Consider the following 20,798-nt stretch of genomic DNA (forward strand, 5'->3'; position numbering starts at 1 on the left):
TCCAGCTGCACAGCATCTGATACCAGAGGAAACAATCATCCAAAAAATGTGATTTACATCCAGAAAAAGAGGAATTAAAGTTTCCAAAAGCAAAATCTCAGGATGAAAGTAACAGAGCTGCTCCAACATGCAGCCACCTTGAGCGGCGCAATTCTAGAACTTAGATACCGGTAACCTTGTGATGTGAGCGAACTTTATGGGGCCATTGCCCCCCCTGAGACCCCCTTGGTAACGCCTCTGCACAATTTAGATTTAGTCTAAGCAGCCATCAGCTCATGTTGATTGTTTATATTTAATCACAAATTAATTCCCTCCCCTTCCGTTCAAGCCGGCTTCAACTTTTATTTTGAAATTCCAGAGCGGAAGTCATCTTTGAGCACAATCAGGGAGTCGGTGTCTCGCGGAGCTGCGCTCACCGGAGCCGGCTGCTCTTCCTGTCGCGTTTTGACCGAACAGAAAACGTTTTTATTTTTAATCTGAGAGGATTTATTTGTGTTGGAGCGGAAGATGCTGGCGGACATGATTGTTGAGGAGGAGTTTGAGATGAAAGAGGAGGAACCGTGGTACGACAAGCAGGACCTGGAGCATGGTAAAATAAAATGTCCTTCAATTAGACAAAAAACATTTTTCTTTTAATTCTGCTGTCAAACTGCAAGCAAATAGGAAAAATACTTATTATTAAGCTGTTTGATTTCATCATGTTTTATGATAATTAAATGTGTGACCTTTGGTGGTAGGAATTTGTTGTTTTTTAAAAATAACATGTTTTTTTTATATTTGCATTTAGTGTGGAAGAAGGTCGTTTTTGGGGGATTTTCTTGAATAAAACTGGAACTGAGTGCAACAAAAAAAAAAAAAAAAAAAGCACGAGTCAGCAGGACTCCCATATGCGGCAAAGCATTAAATAAATAAATAAAAGCTCAAATTTTTGTCTATATTTTCTGCGTTTACCTTGTAGTTATGTGTGAAACATTCTATTACATGCATTTTGTCTTTAAAGAGGCTTCATGAGACAAAGCTGTGTGGCTCTTTAAGAAATTAATTTAGACAAAACAATTTAAATCCGTTTTTAAAGGTTAACAACACACAAAACTGCTTGTAGAGGTCTCTCTTTTATCCTATTGTGGTGATTGTTGTTTTTATTTAAATATTTGTTTATTTGCTTTAGTTTAGGCTTGGAAATTGACATTTTGCATTTTTACACCAACATTCATGTTAATATGTTTATTTTGTTTGAGGTTTTTATCTTTTCATATAATTCTAACACTCAGACATTAGAGTATTATTATATTGAATATATGCTTAATATATGTTTGTTGTGAACCTCACCACTCCCGTGCTCACACTTGTTTTTGTTCTCTGGACATGTTGTCCGCTCACCTTTGGTCCTACAGATCTGCAGCTGGCTGCAGAACTCGGGAAGTCTCTTCTGGAGAGGAACCGGGAGCTGGAGCAGGGCCTGCAGCAGATGTACGCCACCAACCAGGAGCAGCTGCAGGAGATCGAGGTGATGCTTCCATCCAACCAGGAGGATCTGCAGCCCAAACAACCCCTGCTTCCTTCATGAAACAATCATTTAGTGATACGTTACCAAAACGGACGAGCCTCAGCTACTACCACATCAAATTTGAGCTCAATATGTGAAAAATTACCTGAGCTATGGCCATATTTGCGTTATCTGAGTTCGGTAAGCTGTGGCAGCCATTTTGAAATAGGTTGACTCCAAAAGGAAAACAGTTGTAGATGTTCACTTTAATGATAAACTCCTGAAAGTTTGAATAAAATCCGTCCAGTGGTTCACGAGATATTTTGCCAACAGATAGATTGGAACTGTTTTCCCCCGTGGTATAAGATCAAAGAGTTTCAAGATGTTCTGTTTGCAACAGCTGATAAGATAAATTGTTCTGATGTAAAGCGGACTCATCAGAGACCGAAGGTGTGCCAACAGAATTGCCTCATTAATGGTTGCTAGTTTTTTATTTAAAAATAATGCAGCATAGAGGCTTTAATTTATAAATGCCATGTTTTGATTTATTTTACAGTTTAATTTTTTAAAATTAATTTCTCTATTATAAATCTATGATTGGCAGGAACTTTTTAATGCTTTGTAATTCTTTATCCCTAAAAAAAATGTTATTTTTAACAAGATTTAAAATGCTAATTGCTCAATTATTTTCCCTGACAATTAAAGTTTTGCACAACTTTTTTCCTCGCTAATTCTCAGAATTATAAGTTTTAAGATTTTTAATAAACATCATAAAGAATGGCAACTAACTTTTGCCTGTTTTACCTCAGCTTTAATATATACAAGTTTATTTACTGTACTAAAAAAGTCAAAAATTAATGCTAATTTTACATTAAATTACAACATTGTCTTGTAACTATTAGTATAGGTTTCTAATGCTCAAAAATGTTTGATGAAATTATTTTTATAGCTTTTTATTCGAAGCAGCTCAGCTAGGCACGAAGAGCAAGAAGAGCTAAGGGCGGGAATCGCCATAGCAACCATTTGGCTAGTACATTGAATGGTTGATTCTTTTGTTTTCTTGCCTTTGTGTAGCTAGTAAATCCCTAAATTCATGAAAGCTCTGTTGACTTCATCCCTCAGCACCTGTCGAAGCAGTTGGACCTCCTCAGGCAGGTGAACGACCAGCACGCTAAAGTTTACGAGCAGCTCGACGTCACCGCCCGCGAGCTGGAGCAGAACAACCAGAGGCTGGTTCTGGACAACAGGACGGCTCAGCAAAAGATCCAGGGGTAGGATGAGTGACGTCTGTCTATATAAAGTATTCCTTGATGTCAGCTTTATGGGAATTTCCTTTTCTTTCCGGGCAGGTTAACGGAAACGGTGGAGCTGCTGCAGACGCAGGTGGAGGAGCTGCAGCGTCAGGTGGACGAGCTGAAGCTGAGTCCGCGCTCGCCTCCATCGCCTCCAGACAGAGAGAGGTGGTCTCCTCTCAGCTCTCAGAGCGTGTCCTGCCTACAGGAAATGCAACTAATGCTCAGGTGAGGATAATCGCCACCCTTCCACCAGCGTGAGGCTGTACGTAATATTCAAAGTTAAAGTCCTTTTTTTAAACTTACAGCCTAAAAAACTGGACAGATTCAATTGAAAACCTCTTCTAAAAACTCATATTTCATCCTGTCAGTGCACATGCGTCAAAATCAAGGCCCAGGGGCAAAATATGGCCCTTGTTAACGTCTTATCTGGACCCTAAAATGATATTTCAGAAGTATAATACTTCTGTCACCTCGTTTTACTTTAAAATTCAGCATACTTTATATAGCGCAAACTTCTCAAGACAACTGGACGACTCTGAAACCAAGAAATGTAGTTTGAATTTGACCCTAATCTTTGACTTTTATGTGGTAAAAGCAGCTGAGAACATCAAATGAGACCAATAAACTCTGGAGGAGCCTGCCACCAAAAACAGGTATCTGACTGGAGATAACATTTTGACAGAAACTTATGGAGGACGGACTGTGACAAAACGAAATAAATTTAAACACAATAATGAAATGAATCATTTAATTATCAAATGCATCATTGAATAATTAAGTAAACAATTAAATTATTAAATACATCATTTAACTTATTTATTTCATGATTTATTAAATTATTTAATTTTGTCACATTCCACCCTCGTGTGTCACCATGAAATTATGTCAACTGTCAGTCTCACTCATCAAACTCAGTGGGCGGGACTAGGGCGGGACTACTGCTGAGCATGTGAAATCCTAAATTGTTATATAAGCCATACGTGTTTCATCAGCATTACCTAGGCCTGTCATGATTTTTTTTTAAATTGTTGGGCGATTAATCGTCTCAGAAATTATTGCGATAAACAAAATTGTTTGAAATTTAACAATAATTAGTAATTATTGTTAAGTTTAAGAATAAATTTTAAATGTTGTGTGTGGTACCTTTTTTGACCACTAGGTGGCAGTATAAGACTGTTTGAACTGAAGGATGGATAGTGAGGGAGTGAGCAGCATGCCTCTTTAAGAAAAATGGGAGGGAGGCCCCTTGATGTGACATGGGCTGTCTCTGTTCCTGCTTTTCCATTCCCAAAATGGCGGACGCTACGTGTGGTTTGAGCTCTTTAGCATAGCATTTTTCACACAAAGCTTTTAACAAAAAAAATCAGTAAACAAGTTCTCAGCTTCTTTTTGCAGAGAAAAACAACTTCTTAAACAAAGGCACGGGTTGCAACCGTGAATTTTGGAGCTTTGACAAGACGGAGGTTTTTTCCCCGAGGTTGGCCTGTTAGCTTATCTCGTAGCTTAGCTTCTCAGCTTAGCTGCTTTTAATGGTCCAAAAATGCAATTTTGGACGGTTAAAACAGATTTTAAAGAGAAAGGGAGGGGTCAGTGAAGGGCACCAGAGTTGAGCCGTGTCGTCAGTAGAAAAGAGACAGACGTAGAAAAGATAAAGCCGATAAATGAAAATGAGGTCGATAATTTTCATTTATCATGCGATTAATTGATTTATTGCGACAGGCCTAGCATTACCCCAAGTTCATACAATATGTCTAACCTTGCACACAGGCCGGGATTTGCGATCCACGTTGCTGCATCGGGCCGTAGGTCCGACTGTGGAGCTTCTTTGTTTAAATTTGCTGCTTCTCGTAAGAGCGCGTCTTCTTCTTTACATTCACGGTATGAAAAAAGGTTTCATCCAAATATACGTAAACACAATTACCGCTTCTTAAAGTTTCGGAATATATTTTCTGGCCTGTGGCTCGATCGATTATCTGTGGTTGATTTGTCTTCACTTGCTGTGAGAAGCAGCCAATCAGGCGTCAGGGTTAGGGTTAGTCCCGCCCACGAGTGAGACTGACAACATGGTGTCACTGGAGGGTGGAAGGTGACGAAATTAATTAAATAAATAAATAATTTAAAAGGTACATTTCATTATTTAATGGTGTATTTAATAATTGTATATTTAATGATGTATTTAATTGATACATTTAATTGTTAGTTCGCTGTGTGCTTGGCTTTGTAGCTTTGTTTTTATGCTCTTTTCTTGTTTTTAACTGATGTTCAGCACTTTGTTTCAGCTGTGGCTGTGTTAAAGCGCTTTATAAATAAAGTTGATGATGATGTTATGTATGTATTATGTATTTATTTATTTTGTCACTTTCCATCCTCCATAGTAACTGGACCGTGGTTTGAAATGTTTTTTTTTTATTTAGCCCCAGTTTGACACCGCTGCGTGGAAGTCTTGCTGATAAGGGCATGACGGCAGCGTCTACAGTCAGAGTGCGGCGTTCTGGATCAGGTTGGAAGGAAAGAGGCCAAAGTCTGAGCCGAGGGTCACAGACATGAGGCGGATTGATTTTAATCTAATCACCTCGGCTTCCTGATTAGGGACATTTTCTCTGCTTGTTGCTCTTCTTGTCTTCTTTTGGACAAAAACAAGTTTCAATCTAATGAATTGGCATGTTGGAATATTATTTTTGTATTGTCCTGCGTCATTCTTAACAGCCTCGGTGTGCTAACGTTAAATTTGGCTCACGAACTTTGACCTTTTAAACCTGCGTGTGCACTTCCCGTCACCTTTCACTTTGTTTTGCCTGCTTAATCACAGATTAGGTGTTTATATAACATTAGACAGGAATATCTGATGGAAATAAACAGGTAACAATCATCCAGTTAGTTACTCAGTAATAAAATAAGGCCCAGCTATTTTAATAAGTGATAACTGGTTTGAATAATTTAGTAAAAATGATTCAGTTTTCTTAAATTTGATTTATTTATTTATTTTTTTTGGCCTTCAGTCTCATGAAAGTCGACTAAATATCTTTGGGTTGTGGACACAAACTGGACTGAAGCAAAAATTGATGCTGAAAACTTTTTGTTGATTTCATTGTGTTTGTGCTCAGAGTTTATGTTGGGGAGGACTCTCGGCTACCACCATGCTAAATTTTAGCTCAGTATCAGTAAAATTAACTGAGTAGTAGCCATTTTTGTTTGGTAGGGCTGATTAGTTGCAGCGGCCATCTTGAATTATGTTGGCTCCAAAAGTTAATTGATTCAATTCAGTTTATATATACCAAGTCATAACGGAAGTCGTCTCAGGGCACTGAACAAAAATATTCATATACATAAAAAAGACAATTAGTAAAAGTTATCTAAGGAAGCAGCAGATTGTGTTGAAGCTTCACTTTGTCACAGTCTCCCATCCTGAGCGAGCACAAAGGCAACGGTGGAAAGGAAAAACTCCCTTTTTAACAGGAAGAAACCTCCAGCAGAATCCAGCTCAGGACGAGCGGCCATCTGCTTCGACCGGCTCAGGTTTGAGAGGACAGGAAGTAGAAACAAACACAGAACGGCAGGTCCAGGTTTACTTTCTATAGGAGGAAAGACAAAAAAAACATGTTAAGATATAAATAATTACAAATACAAACGGGTAGAGTAGAGCAAGTAAAGGCAACAGCAAAGAGAGGAAATGTGGTCAGTTTGTTCCTCTAGTAGCCTAAGCCTATAGCAGCAGAACTAAGGGATAGCTTAGGAAACCCAAGAATCCTAACTATAGGATTTATCAAAAAGGAAAGTCTTAAAACTGGACAATGTGTCGGCCTCACGGACAGAAACTGGAAGTTGGTTCCACAAGAGAGGAGCCTGATAACTGAAAGATCTTCCTCCCATTCTGCTTTTGGAAACTCCAGGAACCACAAGTAAGCCTGCAGTCTGAGAATGAAGCGCTCTGTTAGGAAAATGTGGAACAATAATATCTGTAATATAAGATGGAGCTAGGTTGTTGAGGGCTTTGTAGGTTAGAAGTGGGATTTTCAATTCAATTCTGGATTTGACAGGGAGCCAATAGAGAGAAACTAAAACTGGAGAGATATGATCTCTCCTACTAACTCCAGTTAAGACTCTGGCAGCAGCATTTCGGATCAACTGAAGACGTTTTAAAGAAGTATTTGGACACCCAGATAATAAACCATTGCAATAGTCCAGTGTAGACGTGACAAATGCATGGACCAGTTTTTTCTGCATCATTTTTAGATGTTTCTAATGTTAGTGATATTACAAATGCAATTCAATTCAAAAATACTTTATTAATCCCAGAGGGAAATTATATTACGCAGGTGAAAGAAGGCGGTTCTAGTAACGTTTTTAATGTGGGGGATAAAAGACGTGTCCTGATCAAAAACACCAAGATTTTTAATATTAGAGCTGGAGGCCAGATTAATACCAACTGAGGGTGGACGACTGAAGAATTAATTCCTAAGATGCTCACGTCCAAAAACTAAAACATCAGTCTTGTCTGCGTTTAAAAGCAGAAAATGAATGATCATCCATGTTTTTATGTCTGTAGGACTGACTGGCTTATAGGATATTTTGCTGACAGCTTAAAATGATTATCGCCTGACTTTCCTGAGACATGTTCAGCTGTGTCACATGGTTCCTGTCAGCCAATGAGCTTTCTTCGGTTGTTATACATTTAAAGAATTTCAGTAAACTTTTTTAAATGTGGATCTATCTAGAAACAGGAGCAGGGAAAATCACTGCGCTGTTACAGTCCACGTGAATAAAATCAAACTTTTAACAGTCGTCGTAAACTTCAACTAAAGCAGAATAAATGAACTAAATAAAAGAAAATGTGAAGAGTTTGTGTTTTATCCAAGGTGGATTTTTAACGTTTGACTCCTCTGTGCAGCTCTGACGGCGATCCCGACGAACGCTTCGATGACCTCGAGTCCTCCGCTGCTTCGTGGCACGACGAGGAGCAGGCGTCGCTGCAGCAGTCGCTCCGCACCCTGCAGACTCAGTTCGCCGCCGAGCGCGCTCGCCGCGAGGAGGCCGAACGAGAAGCCGAGCTGCTGGCGATGGAAAACGCAACGCTGGAGCAACAGTTAGCCGGGATGGAGTGGTGCCAGGTCAGAGGACAAGTTTCAGCAGCGTCATCGTCCCCCCTTGTCCCCCCCGAGTTCCTTTAATTTATATTCTCTCTCTGACAGTTTTTGTTATTTCTCTCCATTTGAACTTCTCATTCTTGCGTTTCCGTCAGGCTCGAGTGTCCGAGCTGGAACATGAAGCCGAGGAGCTTCGTCAGCTCTGGAAGTCGGAGTCTTCCTCCAGATCGACCCGGTCGGGCTTCATCCACAGCCTGCTGCCGCACTCGCTGCTCCTCAACCCCGAGGAGGAGAGCGCAGGAGAGCCCGCCGCCGCCAGAAGCCCGGCCATCTTGAAGCGCTGGGCCAGCGAGCGGCTGATGAGGGCCGCGCAGGCGCCCGACTCCCCCGACGGGCTTTACGACCACGAATGCTCCTGCGTGCGCCGCGCCGAGGTGGTGAAGTACCGCGGCATCTCGCTGCTCAACGAAGTCGACGCTCAGTACAGCGCCTTGCAGGTGAAGTACGAGGAGCTGCTGCGGCGCTGCCAGCCGGGGGAGGAGGTGGCCGGGCCGGGCCTCAAGCCTCTGGAGGCCTCAGGAGTCGCTGCAGCTCAGGAGGACTCGGAGGACGGCCGTCACCAGCCGGAGTATAAAGAACTTTTCAGGAAAATCTTCTCGCGCATTCAGAAAACTAAAGAAGACCTGAATAAAAACCGAGGGAGACCCTGAGCTGCTTCACATTAATTATTATCGCCTGGAACAAATTTCCAGGAAGACTTCTTTTAGAAAGAGGGGGCTACAGAAAACCAGCTGATGTTACAGATGTGTTTCGTTTTGCACAGATCCACCAGTGCCTCTGCAGTCTACCTCACAGCTCCGCTCAGAACCAAGGAAACCTTTTAGGGAAATCATCCGTCTTCCTCTCAGAAGCTGGAGTTCAGAGTATGTAGTGCTAACGACTCTCAGCTACTACCACACCAGGTTTTAGCTCAACATCTGTAAAATTCACCGAGCTACAGCCGTTTCTGTATATGTTGGATCAGCTGTAGCGGCCATCTTGTATCAGGTTGACTCCAAAAATCAATCCGTTATAGATAAACATCCAGTTATCTCTTTCTGCGAGTTTCATTACAATTCATCTAGTGGTTATTGAGATATTTTGCTAACAGACAAACCGTGTTGACTCCAAAAGTTAATGCCAAGACTTGAAGAAAATTGCTGTTCTCAGAGAAATGTGTTGAGGATGACCCTCGGCTACTACCACACCAAGTTTGAGCTCATCTGTAAAATTCAGTTATAGCTTTTTGTGCGTGTTTATTAAGATGCTCTGCTGTGGCGGCCATCTTGAATCAAGTTGACTCCATAAGATAATCAGCTGTAGAATTACATCCAGTGATTAATTTGCGATAGCTTGGTTAAAATCTCGCCAGTGGTTCATGAGATATTTAGCGGTTTTCATAAACGGAGAGGCTTAAAAATAACAAAAATAATCTAATTAACTTGGGTTGAATTGATTTGGAGCCATTTTTGATTAAATCAGTCTCAAAAAGAACTTCACCTTTTGACTTAATGAGCAGGTTGTGCTCAGTTTGTCGCTGAAAATGATGCAGAAAGGACAAGAAAAGGGAAAAACAAACGGTCCATGATCCATTAAAAGAATAAAGTTAATAGAAAATAATAATTCTAGTGCATCTGATTTATAATTTATTTATTGTGCATTGATAAAAAGTTCATTTTTAGGCCGTAGGAACAATCGATCCAGTATTTAAATGCAAATAGTGTTTGTGAAAGTAAACTTGAGTATTGTGATATTTCAGCACTCTGTGACTGAAGGTTGTGAAATGAACGTTACGAACGACTCCAGGTAATTGATGACGCGGCAGCGTTTGTGCTGCGTTCACTGACTCCTTGTTGAGCTGAAAATGTGCACGTCTATGTTCGTTTGTTGCATCACACTTTAGAAACGCGTCATCAGCGTCGCTTGTTGTTCGTCTGCTAGAAATCGATCTGAATGATCTTGTTTGTGAAACGTTGCTGCGCTGAGCCATAAAACACGAAGCAAGTCATCTCTGCAGTTCTGTCTTTCTTTGAGGATTTGTTTCGAGTCGACGCTTGTTCGTCGTGGAATTCTGTTGGGATTAAAGGAACGTTGGCAAAATTTGTTGGAAAATGACACAGAATCATCTAAAACCTTAAGAAATGGTTTAAAAAGAAGACGAGTTGAGACGTGAAGGTTTGCAGAGGAGCTGGATCTGGTCATGAGAAAAAGTCAATTATAGAAGACGATTAGACAACTCAAAATTAGGGGTGCACAGATTGCAGTTTTCTGGCCGATCACCGATTTACAAAAAGTCTGACCTGTCGCTTCAGATTTTGTTTTATAAGCGACACTGTCAGGAGTTATAAGGTCACAATGCACCTTCAATCTTCCAATCTTGTTTTATGGAAAAATATACCCTTGAACAACATCCTAGAAACAATACAAACGTGTTTTAACTGGCCAAGACTTAGTGCTCTGAATTATAAATAAAGTTTAGACATTTGTTGTTAAAACTATTAAAAAAAATTAATAAATCGGTAAAATTGGAATCGGCCCATCAACGAAAATTAAGGAAATTGGGGCACCCCTACTCAAAATGTTTACATTTTTCATATTTGATCAGTTTTACGAGATGAAAAACTTCAAAATCTAACATTACATGCTTCCTATTAAAATAAAATCCCAATTTAAATACATATTTTATGGTAGATATTGATACTTTAAAAAAAAAAGTTTTTCTTCTATTAAAACACCAGATTGTTACAACCTTGATCCACTCCTAAACATCTTCTGCTTTAGTTTTACATTAAATCCACTTTTTCAGTCTTTAAGCTTTATTTCAATATTTGGTATATTTGAGTATTTTTTCAGTCTATTTACTTTTTGTCCCATTTTGACTTAAAATTTACTCAAAACCATGAACCTCTATTAAAGGGCTATTCAAGTAGATGATTTCAATCAGGCCCACTTCATAAAAAATAAAGGGGGGGGGGGGGGGTTTCTGGGTTCTGTTTATTGCATTAATGATTCAATGCAATGTAATAAATTTAAAAGGTAACAGATCATTGTAAAACTTGGTTTATTTACATAATTACTTTCATTGCTGGATGTCTGGCCCCCGAGCTACTTGCTTTCAGAAACTATTTACTTTATTCAGCATAAATTACACACCTCATTCTTAAATATTCTAAAATCAGAGCTTTTTGTTTTTTCTTGAACATTTTGTGAGGCCGACACTTTAAATGGAGGCTAAACATGAAAACGACCTTTTGCTCAGAGTTTTGGCTCCTGCGCTGCCGTTTTTAATTATTTAGGAGCTGAAAACATTTCATCCCAAAATGCATTTTTATTGGTTCTGTTCCAAACTTCAGTCGCTCCAAGAAAAACCTGCGTTCAGCTTGAACAAACCCGCAGCATCAACCACTTCAAACAAATTAGTCTGTTAAAGTTGATAAATCACTAAATGTCTGTCTGATGAACAGAAAGAGAAAAAGATTCCAGGTCCTCCATTCCCAAAAACCATTTAAAACTAATCTAAACTGGGTATTTGTCCCACTTTGTTTTTTAACCCATCACCGTGTGCAGCAAGTATTTTAAACCAAAATCAGACAGTTAAATAAACTGATGTTCCTTGTTTCAAGGCCTTTAGGTTGGATGAAAGTAAAAACGGGAACCCATCAGGAGTACAATGAAATGTTCAAATGATAAACCGTAAATGTGTTTTCACTCTTTCTTCATTTTATGTTCAGTTTCTTCAGACTCTCCAGCTTTCAGAGTTCCTGTTTTCTCTCCGATTTACAGTTTTAAAGTCGGAAAAGCTTCTGAGCAGCAGCGGGCGACGTCTGTCCTGCCATCACCGGCTCTCAGACTTGAACCGGCTGCTGTGACCGGCTCTTATGTCCCGTCTGCCCTCCCCCTCCGACATGTGGGAGAAAATCTGATTGTCAGTCAGTGAGTGAAAGAGGAGGGAGGCAGGTTGTCGGGGTCAGGACTGCAACGTTCCCTTAAGGTACCACATCCCCGCATAGCTGATGCAGCACTCCTGAAACGATAAAGAACAGTTCAGATCGATGGAAAACAGAAGGACTGGGGGGGGGAGAGAGAGGGGGGGGGGGGCTTCAGCCTCCAGTCTTACATGAAGCAGCCGATCCAGCTCGGCTTTCGTTGGTTCTCCGAGCTCCTGAGCCAGTCTGCTTTGAATCATGGACCTCCTAACTCGGTAGTTCTTTCCGAACAAGTCGAAGAGCAGCTGACGATGCTGCAGGAAAAGAAAAAATTAAGGATGCAAGATATTGGATTTTTGGTCGATATCCGATGTTAAAATTTATTTGGCTGATAACCGATGCCGATACAGATATTTTTTCCTCCTAAACCTACTTACAGAGACTACATATCTTTCTCTGCTGTGGGATTAAAATACATTTTTCTGCATGTTCTTTGTCAGTTTGGCCTGTTACCAAATGCAACATTTCAACTTGGATTATGTTTAATGTCACATTTATTCATGACATTTACTCTCTAACACACTGACAACACTCGAACAGTGCAAATTTGAGCATTTTCACAAATCTAAACTCAACGGCGCGCATGATGAGAGTTATTTTGATTGAATGGAACGGTCGATGTCCGATATTTAACTTTATCGCTAATATCGACCGATACCGATAAAATGACGATAATGTTGTGCATCCCTAGGAAAAAAATGCAAAAAAAAAAATATTTCCTGATAATGTAATTTTGACCTTTTAGGAAAAACAACTAACACATCCACATTGTCTTAGAGAAAAACAAACTCCAAAAACTAATAACGTTTTGGTTATTGTACAGATGTTTGCAGCTGAGATGTTCCGTTGATCACCTCGAACGTTTGATGCTTTTATTCTGAACACTGTGCTGCCTGATTTTCACGTGAAATTCACAGTTTGCTGAAGTTAACTTGTAATTTGTGGCGACTGCTTCCTACAAAATCCTCCCCACCGAGAGGGGAGAGAGTTTACCTTGTCGAAGTCGTCTCCTGCCTCCCACAAGCCGAAAACCTTCTGTTCATCTGGAGCTGCTTTGCTCTGAGCAGGAAACTGAAAGTAACAAAAACTCAATTAATTCTGACCAAGAAGCCGTCGGTTACAAGAGTCTACCTGCTCTGTTCATATTCTTATTTATTTGAGAGTTTTCAAAGGTTTACCCTGGATTTTATTGTGAAACTTTGAAATGAATTGTAAACATCATAACAATAATGGTAATTTTGTAGAAACACTTAAGAAAACAAGCCGTCTTCGGAGCTCTGCAGTGGACCTCACAGAAGAAACATTGAACGGGTCGCAGAAAGTTGGACTTCACACGTATGAACGCCACGTGATTTCTGGGACAAGTACAAAACAAAACGTGGATTTTTGACTCCTTTCGTGCGTCTCGCCACTACAGCATCAAGTATTTGTAAACTAACAACTTTTGCACAATGACTGCTTGAGGTTTAATTTTTGTCTTCTGCTCATTGGCAGTCAGGGAGTGAGAGACGCAGGTGTGTGGTTACCAAGGTGACCATAACGAGCCACTTCCAGCAGCTTGAACATTTCTTTTGATCTTAGTTCTTCTTGTGCAGTTTTTAACATCAAAACGTGGATGTTCCTGATTTTTACATTGATACAGAACTGATGTTTGGGGCGGCGCCCTTCAAGGTTTGGACTCGCACAACATTTAAAGCGCTCTCTACAAAACATCCGAGCTTCCTGTTGCCTTGATCCTCAGTCTGGACAGCCAGACACCCCCCCCTTTCAGAAATGACCCACTGTCTGAACAGATCTCTGAGCTGCCGGGCATCTAAACAGTGATGTTTATAGTGAGGTGGAGGGAGACTCAGCTGATCCCTGATCTGTGCGTGCTTACAACCTTCTAGCTTAACCTCTCGCAGTAAAGAGCTTAGCTTTAAAGCTAATAATCTGTTGCATAAGAAAGATGGCGCTGGGCCATCCCCTCCCTTACAGGTTCCAAAAGTCTTTAAGACTCAAGACTGAGTTAGTTCTGGGGGGGGTGTGGGTCAGAAATAAACCATAACAGCTCTCCTGTGTGAAAAAACAGCCCAAGGAAAGTAATACAGAGGACTAATGGCACCCAACAAGCAGCCGTTGCCCAAATGCAGAGTAGAAACACACAAAAGGTATCAGGTGGCCTCTGGAACCTGAGTGGAACCTGAGAACCAGCTCTGCGTTGCTTTAGTGCTCCAACTTCTTAAAAAAAAACGACCGTTAGTGTCGTTATTCTGTGCAGGAAAACCGATACTCGCATTTAAGCTGCTGGATAGAAATTCCCTTATTCAGGATGCACGGGGTGCTTAAAGAGAGGCAGAACAGACGGGAAACGGATCTTAATCCAGGACCGAACGTTGTAATCTCAACACTTCGAAGGCCAAACTGAGGGTGAACCAGAGGACCAAAGAGTCCCGGCTCAGGTCGGAGTCATTTCAGCAAACCAAACTTTGAAACTTTGTCTGACATTTTACAGTTTAGGAAACAAAAAAGGAAAAATATATATATATAAAAAGGATCTGATGATGCGCAGTTCTGTTTTCTAAACTTCTGATCAAGACATTTTGAAACGGTAATCCACGCCTTGTGACCACAGGTCCCTCAGGTCATGTGATCAGCTGCTCCTGAGTGTGCCAAAGATGAAGCGTAAGCTCAGAGGAGACCGAGCTTTTGCTGTGGCAGCTCCTAAACTGTGGAACGGCCTTCCCGTAAACATCAGACACCTCTTCCCTGTCTCATTTTAAATCCCTTCTTAAAACCATCTCTTCTCCATGGCCTTTGACACCATCCGAGATGATGACTTTTAATCACTTTTTATTACCGGATTGTTTCATTATGTGTACAGCACTTTGGTCCTGTGGGTGTTTAAAGAGCTCTATAAATAAAGCTGATACCAGCTCTACTGATGCAACATTTAATAATCTACATATATTATTGATCATTTACGTTATTTTGCTGCGTTTTCTGAACAAAGGAAGTGGTTTTTTTGTGAGTCAGGCGTGTTTCTTCCTGTTGCTTAGTACGACGTTAAATAAGAATTGCAGCCCGATTGTGCGGCTTTGATGTTTCCACATCCTGCAGCAGCAGCAGGTCCGTTTGTCTGTTCTCGCTCGTCCACGACTCGTTTCCGTTCTCAAAAACGATCTTGAATAAAAAGCAGACAAATTATTCTGTATATCTCTGCTTCTAACAAGCTCAAACTAAACTGGTCACTCAGGAGGTGTTTGATATGGGGCTGGGTCGTATCGTATCGTTCACGATGATACCGGTAAAAAAAATAATAATTATATCATGATATGCTAATTTCATGGCGTAAATACGTCAGTGTTTCCGTCAGTGTTTCCCATATTATTTTACAAGCGGGGCACCCCGCCCCATTAACAGAACCGAGTGCGCCCAACTACCGAACCGCCCCGTCGATACTGGCGTAACGCTAAGCTAGCTGCGCGCAATACTAGCTAGCTAAAAAGCTAAAGGCATTGTCATTCCCCGATCTGTTACAGAACCCGATCCATAGGGTCGCTCATTTGTGCACGCGCTAAAAGGAATAATTCCGGGTCGCGCAGATCACCGTTCAATATGCTAGATTAAGGAAAATGTACTGGTATAATTCAGTTTATGAATAAGAACCGTCTTAATTTACTTATAAAAGTATGTGCTCTATCTCCGCCGATTTTCATGTTGCTTAAGTACGCCGCTCGTATTTCCGTTAAAATCACTGCGTCATGGTTAAAATGATGTGCAGCTTCACCATGGAAATACTTCATTCTGCATCTTGCAGGGTTTTTGTCATTCAGCCCAGGCTGGGGGTCACGTCTAATGCGTCGCAGATCATCTTAACCAATGATTTGTGACGGAAATCAAAGTGGCATAAAGTGAAGATCAGTGCAGATAGAGCACGTACTTTTCTAAGTAAATTAAGACAGTGTTTATTCATAAACAACAGTGATCCGGTGAAGTACACTACGGATCGTGCTTCCGCAACAGATTGACGGGCGTCCCTCACGCTGCTTCGTCCCTCACGCTGAAACCCCCCACTCCCCCCAGCTCGAAAACTGCCGGTACAAACGGCGCATTTACACAGCTCATTAAAGGCAACATGTTATTGTAGCGTACATTTATGCTCAACAGATAAAAGGCTTTCATTTTATTTAGTTTATTTGAAAACTGCAGCACTTAAAAGTTTTGTGGTGGATTTTGTTGATCGTTGTGCAGACTTACTCAATCTAAATAACAGAAGGATCATTTTTATTTTTATACTTTCAGACGGAATACTTTACTAAATAAAAGTAATTTCAGTAACCCTTGTTTTTTTTAGTTTTTATATAATACTGCAAAGCAACAAGTTAATCTTGTCAAATGAATAACTATGATTTGTTTGTGTTATATCACAAAATGTATCGTTATCGCCAGAATGCTCTGAAATATCACGATATTATGTTTGAGCCATATCACCCACCCCAAGTTTGGTATCCTTAACGGGGTGTAGAGTTTTACGTTTAAAATGTTGCTAAAAATAATCTGGATCGGAAAAGAGGAGCACGTGTTGTAAATTAAAAGGCGAACTTCCATGACGGATGACTCACAGGCACCATGATCTGTTTGCAGCGGCAGAGCAGCACGGCGTCCTGCAGCACGTGGTCGGACATGGAGCGAAGGACGCTCTGTCCCGCCGACATGGAGGCTAGGTGGAGGTTGAACAGCCGCTTTAGCTCGTTCAGCGTCAGCACAAAATGTTTCCGGAAAGTCTTTAACACAAAGTCCTGCAGCTCCAGGGACAGCGTGCTGGAGGGGCTCCCTCCGTTAGCGAGATCCGAGCCTGGGGAGGCGGCACCAGGGTAACCATTAACAGAGCCGTTGGGGACAGAGGAGGTGTCCACTGGCTCGTCCTCCCTGTTGCTTACAGGCTGTTGATTGATTTGGACGCCGCTTCCTGCACGCCTGACATCCAGGTCCCGCTGCAGCGACGTCTGCTTTTCTTGTGCTCGCTCCTGAGCCATCCTCAGACGCTGCTCCCCGCTGATGTGGACCGGCTCTAGAGAACGCAGAAAACCGCTCGGATTAGATTCAAAAGGAGGAAATATTAAAAACTAGCAGGTTATAATTAACAAAACTCCTATTTACCTGGTTGTGGGGCATTCTTTGGCACAAAATCTTCTTTTGAGAGATTAAAAACCTTTTCCAACCTTTTGAGGAAAAAATATACATTTATAATTTTCTACAATACACGAGGTATTTGAAAAACATGTAAAACTATGAAAGTCCTACTGAAATACTCAGTAAAATAAAACTCGTCTTGAAACCTACTTGCTTTGGATACCAAGCCACAGCATTTGCTGCCTGTGGGCGATATCTGGGTGCTTCTTGACGAAGTCCGCATCGGTCGGCAGCAGGAACTCCCAGCCACGGTTGACCCGAGGAGCCGCCACGTGTTCGAGGAACTCCTTCACATCCTCAGGAGGAAGCTAATGGAGCGAGAGGGAAGCAGTACCCGAATTAACTGAAAGCTGCAGAGGCGTGCCAAAACAAGTGTTTGAGGCACCTGAGAAGCAATTTAACACATTAAAATAAAAAAAGTGTTAGAAAATCGCTTAGTTTCAAACTGCTTCTCACTTTGATGATGGAAGTAATTTCTTTTCGCATCACGGAGCGCTCCTGTGTGAACCTCCACATCTGAAGGAAAATGAACACTGATTTACTCTGACTGTAAAATAAACAACACAACGGACACCGACGCTGATTTTATCCAGAGTCACTTTAACAACAGATGAAAACGAGGGACAGCTCACCACAAAGTCTCTGCCACGGCAGAGGACTTCAGCAGGGACGCCGCTGTGAGCGCTGCAAGTGTTCTTAGGATACAGAACATCGCTGGAGACAAAAACATCAGTCTGTTAGAAACTAGTCTGATCGTGAGCGATGCAGACCCTCTTTACAATCGTAACACGAGTCCCTCACCTCTTTACAACCCAGTTTCCCTGAACCAGCAGCGCCACCTGCTGAATGCAGCGCAGCACCGCGGTCTGGTCGATACCAGAGGCCAGCAGACCCATCAGGTTGGCAAACGGCATCACCTTGACTGCAGAGACAAATTGCGACACAAGTTAATAGTGTGAATGTTTATGAAGCGTTCACACGATTGTGATCCATTTTTCTTCCGTACATTTTTTGGCGCGATTCTCGTTCCACAATTTTTGTGCCATTTCAACAAAATAATAAATCGCAAGGTTCAGCTCGTTCAGGACAATCCTGCTTTGGTATTGGTGCAGCTTTAGCTTTTTGAAATATTTAGCCTTTTCTACCATTTTTTTTCTCTCATAGAAAATGAACAGAGCTCATTTTACATCCTTCAAATATTTACATGTGTTTACAACCTTTTACTGTTCCTTTCACATTTTGTTCTGGTTCAGCTTCTTTCAACTTCCTTGTGCAAATTTAACCTTTTTTTCAGCTACTTTCAGCTGTTTTTGCAGCTGTTTTGTGATCCTTTTTAGATTCTTTCTGCCAACTACAACAGAACTAAAACACAACGATCTCCCTCTTCTCATCAGACGAGCCCCTTCACTGTCCATTTTTAAAACTTTTTGAAAAACACATTTTTACTCACTGGCTTTTAGCACAGACTGAATTTGCTCTGCACCGTTTTTATTGATCTTAATGTTTTAACAACAGTTTTATGTGTTTGAATGTTCTTGATTTTATATGTACAGCACTTTGTTGCAGCTGTGGTTGTTTTAAAGGGCTTTATAAATAAAGTATTATTATTATTATTATATCTTCTTTCTACTAATTTCAGCTTATTACACTCTTTATGGCTTTTTCCTGTAAGTTTCAGCTTTTTCTGCTATTACAGCTACTGTTTAGCTGTTTATGTGAATTTTAACTTTTCATCTAATTCCAGATTTTTTGCAATAATTCAAACTTTTTTCATCCCAATTCAGAAAAAAAAAAAAAAAAAACGCTCTCCACTTCCTTCTGGTTACTTAAACTTCTTTCTGATGTTTTAGCTACTTTTCCAACAGTTTTTTTTTTGTTGTTGTTGTTGCTAATTTCAGCTTTTTAAGATAATTTCCACTTTTTTGTGCTAATTTCTGCTTCTTTCAGCATGATTGGGCAAAAATGTTCTTTCTGCTTTCTTCTGATAATTTAAGCTTGTTTTAACTTTTCAGCTAGATTTTTAGATAATTTCAGATGTTTTCATATAAATTCAAGTTTTTCCTGTTAATTTCTGCTACTTTCAGCCGAATTAACTTCTTTATGCTAATTTCAGCTTCTTATGCTCCTTCCAGCTATTTTCTGTTAGTTTCAGCTTCTTCTACACTTTCAGCTACTATTTAGCTCTTTTGATGCTAATTTTAGCCTTTTCGGCTAATTCCACTTTTTTTTTTTTTAGCTCATTTCAGATCTTTCTGCTTCCTTCTGGTAGTTTAAACTTCTTTTTGCCTTTTCAGTTATTTTTCAGCTTTTTTGTGCTAATTGCAGCTTTTTTTAAGTTAATGTCCCAATTTTTGTGATAATTTCTGCTTATTTAAACCTAATTCAGAAAATATGTGTTCTTCCTGCTTCCTTCTGCTAATTTAGGTTTGTTTTTACATTTCAGCTACATTAATTAATTTCAGCTGTTTTTCAGAAAGTTCTTCTGAAATAAGCATGCCATTTCTCTAGTTAAAATATACATATCTGCATAATATGCAAGTGCAAACACAAAACTGACAGGTGTCTGAAAGTGTGGTGGATTATTACCCATTATTATCAAAAAATGTGAGAACCGTGAGCCGGACTTTGACGGTTGTGGCTTACCGTTCTTCATCAGCGTCTTGACTTGATCTCCCAGCGGCAGGGTGCGGAGCTGAGCCATGGAGAGCACATTACTTGGACCGACTGGTTTGGCACTGACACACAGTGGAACAGTCATGTGAAGAAATGCATCTCAACAACCTTCTCAAATCCAGAAACTTTTGTCAACAGAGTGATGAATGCTTACACTTTCTCCTCCGTGAGAGGGGGCATCAGCATGGTCAAGTACTCCCTGAGAAGAGAGGAGGAAATTTGAGCAGCAACAAAAATTGTGTCTAAATATACATGTCAGCCCGACGAATCGGTCGTCACTACTGAACAGGTTCATCCCAACCAATAATACTTTACAGCTGTAGAGACATAAACATGCTGCCAAAGTATCAAACAAATGTTCATAGTTTTTTTTAAACACTCACTTTGGAGTTTTGACCAGCTCAGAATTTTGCGAAGAGTCCACTGACTGACAGAACAGGTACTGCCTTTCATGCTCCGAGCGCCCGTCCTGCATTTAAACAAGAGAAACGCAAACAGAGCAGCGACGTTACCAGACTAAAACATTAATAAACAAAAAAACACACAGTCCAACACCCATCATTAATTGTCTGAGCTGAAAACAGCACCTCAGACTGAGGAAGTCTCTTGGATGAGAGACGAAACGTTTCTATATTTTTTTTGCTTTGTTTTGTTTTTTGTTTTTCTGAATGTCCAGAGGACCAGATTGAACTTTTTTAGATGTTATTGTAGAACTGTTATTGTAGAACTGTTAATGTAGAACTGTTAATGTAGAACTGTTAATGTAGAACTGCTAATGTAGAACTGCTAATGTAGAACTGTTAAAGTAGAACTGTTATTGTAGAACTGTTAATGTAGAACTGTTAAAGTAGAACTGTTAATGTAGAACTGTTAATGTAGAACTGTTAAAGTAGAACTGTTAAAGTAGAACTGTTATTGTAGAACTGTTATTGTAGAACTGTTATTGTAGAACTGTTATTGTAGAACTGTTATTGTAGAACTGTTATTGTAGAACTGTTAATGTAGAACTGTTAATGTAGAACTGTTAATGTAGAACTGTTAAAGTAGAACTGTTAATGTA

At 40.4% G+C, this 20,798-nt stretch overlaps 2 protein-coding genes across 2 annotated transcripts in view; one reads left to right on the forward strand and one right to left on the reverse strand.

Moving 5' to 3' along the window:
• Positions 1 to 380: 380 nt before the first annotated feature.
• On the forward strand, positions 381 to 8,737 carry LOC119423747 (cerebellar degeneration-related protein 2-like). The gene is made up of 6 exons (XM_037691156.1): positions 381 to 589; positions 1,395 to 1,507; positions 2,609 to 2,757; positions 2,836 to 3,006; positions 7,670 to 7,889; positions 8,021 to 8,737. The coding sequence occupies exons 1-6, from the start codon at positions 508 to 510 to the stop codon at positions 8,573 to 8,575; spliced, it is 1,290 nt and encodes a 429-aa protein (XP_037547084.1). The 5' UTR covers positions 381 to 507; the 3' UTR covers positions 8,576 to 8,737.
• A 2,228-nt stretch (positions 8,738 to 10,965) lies between these two features.
• Positions 10,966 to 20,798, reverse strand: part of polr3e (polymerase (RNA) III (DNA directed) polypeptide E) — a 16,009-nt gene continuing 6,176 nt past the window's right edge. The window contains exons 10-21 of the mRNA XM_037691157.1: positions 20,122 to 20,207; positions 19,893 to 19,937; positions 19,709 to 19,800; positions 17,867 to 17,987; positions 17,698 to 17,779; positions 17,522 to 17,581; positions 17,216 to 17,373; positions 17,033 to 17,094; positions 16,495 to 16,943; positions 12,884 to 12,961; positions 12,022 to 12,144; positions 10,966 to 11,928 (exon numbers count right to left, since the gene is read on the reverse strand). Coding sequence (XP_037547085.1) covers positions 11,872 to 11,928; positions 12,022 to 12,144; positions 12,884 to 12,961; positions 16,495 to 16,943; positions 17,033 to 17,094; positions 17,216 to 17,373; positions 17,522 to 17,581; positions 17,698 to 17,779; positions 17,867 to 17,987; positions 19,709 to 19,800; positions 19,893 to 19,937; positions 20,122 to 20,207 — 1,413 coding nt within the window. The 3' untranslated portion in view covers positions 10,966 to 11,871. The remainder of the gene's footprint in view (positions 11,929 to 12,021; positions 12,145 to 12,883; positions 12,962 to 16,494; positions 16,944 to 17,032; positions 17,095 to 17,215; positions 17,374 to 17,521; positions 17,582 to 17,697; positions 17,780 to 17,866; positions 17,988 to 19,708; positions 19,801 to 19,892; positions 19,938 to 20,121; positions 20,208 to 20,798) is intronic.

The sequence above is a fragment of the Nematolebias whitei genome, chromosome 17 (genome assembly GCF_014905685.2).
Source record: "Nematolebias whitei isolate Nwh7 chromosome 17, NemWhi1, whole genome shotgun sequence".
In the NCBI taxonomy this organism is placed as follows: Eukaryota; Metazoa; Chordata; class Actinopteri; order Cyprinodontiformes; family Rivulidae; genus Nematolebias; species Nematolebias whitei.

Coding starts and splice junctions, on each gene's coding strand:
- LOC119423747 (XM_037691156.1), top strand. CDS start 508: ATGCTGGCGGACATGATTGTTGAGGAGGAGTTTGAGATGAAAGAGGAG. Junction 590..1,394: donor CAAGCAGGACCTGGAGCATG/GTAAAATAAAAT, acceptor TTGGTCCTACAG/ATCTGCAGCTGGCTGCAGAA. Junction 3,007..7,669: donor GAAATGCAACTAATGCTCAG/GTGAGGATAATC, acceptor TCCTCTGTGCAG/CTCTGACGGCGATCCCGACG.